The 7526-nt window shown below is 38.9% G+C and overlaps 1 protein-coding gene across 3 annotated transcripts in view; it reads right to left on the reverse strand.

Moving 5' to 3' along the window:
- The window catches only part of RARB (retinoic acid receptor beta), a 357943-nt gene that overhangs the window by 92571 nt on the left and 257846 nt on the right, over positions 1-7526 (reverse strand). For all 3 annotated transcript variants that reach the window (XM_039836737.1, XM_039836736.1, XM_039836738.1), the window contains one exon: positions 692-833. In XM_039836737.1, the coding sequence (XP_039692671.1) occupies positions 692-833 (142 nt within the window). The remainder of the gene's footprint in view (positions 1-691; positions 834-7526) is intronic.

A 7526-nucleotide genomic window follows, 5' to 3' on the forward strand; every position in this document is an offset into this window, starting at 1 on the left:
AAGTGCTTCACCTGGCACACATGCCTACATCTTCCTTAGGCCTGCCTGAACCAAGCCATTTGCCAGTCACTTTCTTATTCTCTACATCTGAGAGCACCAAAGAGAGAATGTAAGAATGAAAATTTTTGTGGTGTATATACTTGCCTGTATTATTTCAAATCCCCATATCAGATGTTCATGAACCACTAACTTTTAAATTGTTTGGAAGAATGTCAACATACCAAATTTCTAAATGTTTCTTCTGCAACAAACACTTTATTCCTACTCCCCTCTAAAAAATTATCACTACTCTCTATATCCAATGCCTCTCATTTCATCGTATTCTCACCAGTACACGCAAAACTCGTTATTCCCATTATCAAGATGAAGAAATGGAGTCTCTGGTATGCTCAAGTTACTAGTGGCTCTGAAATACACAGTGAGTTAGTAACTGCTCCGGAATACAAATCTGCCATCCATGACACCCAACTCCTGTCTTTTTAGCAACTGCCACTCAAGTTTTATCTGAAAATCCCCACAGTTATTCTATTTTCATGTCATCTCTGTTTACACCTACCCTTGGCAATATATCATTAATGTCACGTCTGAATTCCACATGCTGACATCCCCCACGACTTGATTTTGGAAGCTAAGCAAATCGTGTTTATAGATAAGGCAAAAAGGAAAAAAAAATTTTTGAGACTCCACTTACATTCTTTGGACATTCCCACTTCAAAGCACTTCTGGAGTCGACAGTACTGGCATCGATTCCTGGTGACTTTATTAATAACACAGTTCTTATCTCTGTGACAAGTGTAAATCATGTTCTTCTGAATACTTCTGCGGAAAAACCCCTGCAAGCAAGCAAGAAGATGAAAAAACTAAGTAAAACTACTGAGCTTCATGAGAAATCAAAGCCCAACTTATCAATGCATTGTTTGCTCATTTTGAGTAATGAAGTGATGGCAGAAGAAAAGTTAACTTATTTAAGCCTTAAACTCTTTGTGAAATATTAATAGTCACTCTCCCTTTTTTTTGCAAACCAGAAAGCCCCTTTTAATCAAAACTAGACGTGACCGTTATTATCTTGCTAAAAGAAAATTAAGACCAAGGCGATTCACTTGGAAAACATAATGCAGAGTTGGGTTCCTTCCAAACAGGCTTCGCTTTATAAGTGGCTCCCTTGCTGGCCAGAAAGATTTCGGGTAAGTCCACTGTCAAGGAACTTAATATAAGAGGCGCCACATTTGCAAAAGAAATTATTCGATACATGGAAAAATGAAGTCTTTTCAAAGGAGTCTTCTCTGAGTTCTTTTCCATATTTAGCTCCTGTTACGATATTTAAAGTATGATTTAATTTACAAAGTGTTTAGGAAAAAAATATCCAGAAAACAAGGTAGAAAAATGACTGCGCACAGATAATGGCATGTAGGAACTGCACTGTCCAATATAATAACCACCAATCGCACGTGACTATTTAAATCAAAATGAAATAAAATCGAAATTTCATTTCCTCATTTGCACGAGTTGCATTTCAAATGCTCAATAGCCACATGTGGCCAGTGGCTACCACACTGCATAGCCCATGTACAGAATATTTTCATCACTGAGAAAAGTTCTATTAGGCAGTGCTGTACGACAGCACTGATGGACCAGCTTACCTACTTAGTCATCTAACGCTCTTGAGAAATATAACTTTGTTTGACTTACAGCATTTACTACTGATTAGACCCAGACTCTTTAAGTATCGTAGAAGACCAGTAAACTACAAATAATATTTGTCTAGTACAAGGGCAAAGGATTTCTGCTTGGTTGAAATATAATCCCCCAAATTGTTGTTTAATATTGCCTTGTAGGACATTGACCAGTTTTGTATCTAACTTGAAACCTTAATCCAGCATCCTTCTTTCTTTTCACTCCATCCATCCATCCAATCATCCATCCATCCATCCATCCATCCATCCTATCTACCTACCTACCTACTTACCTAGATATTTTTTTCATATCCTCTTTTGACCCAGTTTTTCACTCTACTAGTTCCCTCATTAATGAGTTAAATAAGTCTTCAGTGTGCGCTTATTGAACATATAATGAGTAATTTTTTTAACTCTTTGAAAATTATATTTTGACAAAAGAGGCAATTTATCTTAATTTTTATGAAACCCTGATGAAATAAAGCAGGCTTTCAGCTCCACGAGCACAGGGTCCCGACCTTCTCTTTGTCCTCCCCATTGCTACCATACAGCTTTGCAGACAACAGATAATTTAGTGATGTTTATTAAATAATATGAATAAAGAGGGCGTGAAAGGTATGCCTGCTGCCTTTTCTCTCTTCTATTGCCCAACAAAACCTCTATGTTGCTATGAGTATTAAAAACAAGAAATTTTACACTCTCAAGTGAGATGTGACTTTTACCTACATCAGAAACAATCTCTCCTGAATGGAAGAAACACACCACCAAATGTGCTGAACAGCAAATAAGACTCTCACCATCTGAGTTCAACTTACCCTCTAGTTCATTAACACTCCAGGAGTCAAACTAAAAACATTCAAAGCTAAAGCACATTAGCGAAGAAAGCTCATACAACACCCATTCTTTAGGATATTTACATCGGCACCCTAGGATTTTAATGTCTAAATAAACATATTTTTACTGGCATGGTTCGACTGTAAATGCCTGGAAGTCTTGTTTAAGGTTGCAACTCCTGTCACATCCCAGACACACACATTTTCCAAGAAAACACAGTTTATTTTTGTACCTCTGGAGCTACAAATATGCTCAGAATCTAAAATAACAGGCTACAAAAACTTTGAAACCCTAACAGAATCTGTGCAGAGTGGTCACCTCAAAACACATCTTTTCCTGCAAAAAAATACCTACAGGACACTTTTGGCTGCCAGATGTACAAACTCAATTTACAAAAACTTCATTGCTCTCCTGCCAAAAAACATTGACACAATGGAAGTTCCGGTCTTTTCCGCAGGTGTGAAGCGAGTGAGGTATGGACGAAGGTGACCTCTATTTAGTAAAAACTGAATATCCAGTTCAGCAAATTCTTAGTGAGTGACCACTGAGGATAGAAAAACAACCTCATGATTCTCAGATGAAAGAAGAAGACAGAATTAAAGAACTTTATATGTCACTAATTAGCCAGTCGGTGTGGTTCAGTAACAATGATGACAGAAACTAAATAGGACTTCTTGGTTTTCTAAATCAGATTTTTGGCTGGATTTCAGGAGAAGGTCTAAGTTTCAGTAAATCATTTTCATCAAGGTAGAATACTTGCTGACTAAAATATATGTTGGGAGGTATTTTTATACATGGGTTGGGGAAACAGAAATGCCTTCTGAGGCCAAAGAGATGTTTACATTGTACAAATCTTCCTTCTCCCCAGTCGACACGTGAATAGTTCCATAAAACCTGCTTTTTCTTAGACCACTGCTTTGAGGACCTAGTGCGTACGTGTATATGTGCACATTCGTGTGTATGTTGTGTATGTGAGTGTGGCATCATGGTTTCATGCCACCTAAATTTTATTTACTTAATATTTTTATTTAGGTTGACTCTTTTTATACTTAACACTATTTAAAATGGAAACTTTTAATCTCTGGCTTAATTGGAAAACTAGCACCAACCGTCAATATTAGAAGGTACTCATAAAATAAATAAAATGGAAGTCCAATGAAACAATAATCAGATGTAATTTCAGTCTGGCTGGACACTGGATCTGCTAAGAGCTTGGAGCCCCAGGCCTCTTCACTTCTCGCTGCACAAGGAGCTAAGCAAGCATTACAGACAGATCAGCTCTGATCTAAGACTTCCTCTTTTAGAAATTCAGAGAAAAGAAACAAGTTTCTCACTATCCAAATCAATGTGATTTAAAGCCATGAATCCTTACCACTTAAAATTGGGAATCTTATACTTTGGGAAACAAAGCTGTAACACAAAACTGGTTATATGTAAAAATGGGCTTTAAAGTACTGTGTTCAAGTGTAATAGTTCTGAAGCCAGTGGATGGATAAAGACACATCTGGAGGAGGAAAGACTGAAAAGCTAGGCATATAAAGAGGAAGGATTTGGCCCTGTTTGGAGGAGCAGCCCAAGGGGAGAGGAGATGGGAGGCAGAAGAGGAAGAACCTGGAGGGGATGGCAAGGGTCTGTGCTGCAGCTGCCTCATTGCTGCTGTGCGGCTTTGGGCAGGTCACAGCCCTGGGGGGCTAAGTTCTCCTCTCCTAAGTGAGGAGCTGGGTGGCTTATTTCTAAGATCTTTTCCAGGTATAAATTTCTGTGATCCCAATGTGTAAGCACCAGGGAGTGACGAGTTGGAATAGCTTCAGAGTTGGGAATGAGAGTGTTTCTGTGGACAAAGACAATGGCCAAGGAGAAAGTGGTGTCTGAAGACTAAGGGAGGACATACCCTCCACCTGTATGGGCAAAAACAGCAATTTCTTGGGACTAACCTGGCCCTTACAGGACACCAACAAGAGGGCTTTCAGATGGCTTGTACATTTATTTTGAATCTGAGTCATCACAACACCTCTGTGAGGGACCTCAGGCAGGTAGCTGTGGCTGGATTGAAGCTGGAACGCTCTAATAACCGGCCCCACGTTCATGGCTATGAGTTCGCAGGTCTAGTTTTCTGACACTAAGTCTAGGGCTGCTGACACCACAATTTCATTTCCCCAGAACATCCTTTTCCAAGTAAACCCAGAAAACTTCTATCAGGTCTTCAAGATATATGTCACCTCATCCAGGAAGCCCTCTCTGACAGATCCAAGCACACATGAATGCTTCCTCTTTTAGGCAACCTTGATTTTTTGCTTTTCCCTCTCTATTATACCTATTTAAGTATGATATACTAAAATAGGACTGTCTACCTCAGAGTTTAAATGGGCGACACAGGGGGATGCCAGCCTTTGCCCAGTGGTCACAGCCTCAGGGAGTTGAATGGGCATCGTGGATTGCCACATTAAGGTGTCACAGTACCTCCACCGAGTGTGACATCTTCCTTGCTGGGATCCAGGCCTCCTTGACAGGGGAGAAAAATGAGCATGGGGGCTGGTTCCCCAGAACCGAAGCAGGCAGGTCGTGGGCTCTAAACTGGTCTCTGAGCAGCGCTTAATATGGTTTCCTTGGAATCAAGACAGTGGACTCGGCTAGGGGGAAGGAAAGACTCAAAGTAACGGCTGTTAAAACAACTGGCAGAAAAGTATTTCAATATTTCAACACCTAATAAAATTATACTGATACATATCCCCAGGGCTGGGACAGATCCTGACACACAGTAGATATTCAGTAAATAAATGCCGAATGAGTGAATGTATTGATGAAGTCTTCAACTATAACCAGAGCCAGAGGGATAGTCTCGGATATATTATACCTTAATGCCATAAAAAAAATTCTTCAATAATAATATATTCCTTGATGATGATATTATCTGTACTTAAGAAAGTAAGCAACCAGATTTCTCTGAAGTTAGTAAAAGATCCACTGATTTTAGTTGTAATCAGGTTAGTCAATCAGGATTGCTGTTGGTTAACTATGATTTGTGCTGATTAACTATTATTTCTGTTGTTAATCATAACCTCTGTTGGTTAATCATGACTCCTGTTAATTAAGCATGACTTTTGTTGGTTAACTATGACTTCTGTTGTCTAATTATGGCTTCTATGAGTTAACCATGACTTCTGTTGTTTGTGACAGTCATGGTCAGTAGCATAATTAACACTCTAATTACCTAGAACAAGAAGATAGCTCTTCGTCACAAACTGAGTTAAGTGTTTTCTAATCATAGATTTTTCTACCTTTCTTAGCTTATGCTCTTCTACTTTTGCTATCAAAGAAGAGAGGTGCAACCAAAAAGGAAAAAAAAAATACTCGTGGTAGAGAAGGCCACATATGCATTAGAGCCATCTGGTTCACGCTTCATGTCTCAGTAATACTCATGGAGCGCCCATATCTGATTCAGATTACTTCTGTTTCCCGTCGGGGATATGAGGCACCATTGTTCTAACTAATCCTCTATTAGCTAAAGTGCAGAGACAATCCTAAATCAAAAGGAAAAATAACTGTCTCTTTTAAAACTAAATATTCCCCTATATCTTAAAATCTAAAATTAATAATTCCTTTGATGGGCTTGTCTCAAATCTCAACTCTATAGAGGGCATGGAGAAAAGTTGTTCAGGTCACTCTCTTCTTATCTGGATATGAGATTAAGTTACCTTCCCTCCTCTAATACTCTCAAATCATTACTCTAATTCTTGTAATTATTTTTTTCCATTCATAGATCTTGTTTGACCTTCTAGATTTCGGGTGTTGTTACACATAATACTCTCATCCTCTCCCACAGAGTTTTGTCAGTTTAGATACTGGCCTAGAGATTAAGAATTAGTCTTTACTTCAGGCACATGAGGAGTTGATCTGTCTGTCACTGAGTGATGTTGAGTGAGTTACACTAAGGCCTCAGTTTTTCTCATCTGTAAAATGGGCATAATAAAAATACTTACCTCCTGCAGTTACTGAATGTACCCAATTAGGGAATGCCCATAAAGTATCAGCACGATGCCCAGCACATAGCAAGTACTCCACGAATGGTATCTATGGTTATTGACGAAACTCCTTTTCCCAAAGCTTTCTTCTGAACAATTTCCAATATACATTTACAGTTTAAAATAAAGATTCCCAAAGATGGAACACCGTCCTGAATCTCTTAACAATATAGGCTTTTGTGGGTAGACAGCCTCGTGATTTCAAAGCCCATCTCTGTATTTACTCATTCACATACCGATTCATTCATCGAATGCCAATCAACTGGAGTTGGTACAGTGGGCTCCCTTGGGCATACTAAGATGTACAGTTGACCTTTGAATAACACGAGTTTGAACTGCGCCAGTCTATTCACATATGGATTTTTTCAATAAACTCATACAATACTGTAAATATATTTTCTCTTCTTTATGATTTTAATAACATTTTCTTGTCTCTAGCTTATTTTGTTGTAAAAAATGTGTATTAATTGACTTATGTTATTAGTAGGGCTTCTGGTCAACAGTAGGCTATTAGTAGTTAAATTTTGGGGAATTCAAAAGTTACACACTAACTTTTGACTGCATGGGGGTCAGAGCCCCTTATCGTCTCAACTGTATAAGTATGGTTTCTGCCCTTTCTCAATCAACCAATAATGATAAGTTGAGTGAACAGTAAATAGCAGAGGCCACCAAGCAGAATAATAAAAACTTTAATGGAAGCAGAAAGTGAAAAAATACCCAGGAGAGTGCCTGGCACACATAAAATATCTACGGAGTAAAGGTCACATAGTAGGTACACATAAAATATCTATGGAGTAAAGGTCATAGGAACTCAAAAGAAATAGAGGGGAACTGACTCTTATTTCCAGCTCTAAAGAAGGGGTAGGCTTTTACCGTTATGGATAAGCAGCAGAGGTCAGGGGTGAGAAAGTGCAGGAAAGGGCCAGTGGTCCAGGTAGGCAGAGATGTGGATAATGGGGATGAATGGATCTGTGTGTGTGTGTGTGTGTGTGTGCGA

The sequence above is a fragment of the Pteropus medius genome, unplaced genomic scaffold (genome assembly GCF_902729225.1).
Source record: "Pteropus medius unplaced genomic scaffold, Ma_sr-lr_union100, whole genome shotgun sequence".
In the NCBI taxonomy this organism is placed as follows: Eukaryota; Metazoa; Chordata; class Mammalia; order Chiroptera; family Pteropodidae; genus Pteropus; species Pteropus medius.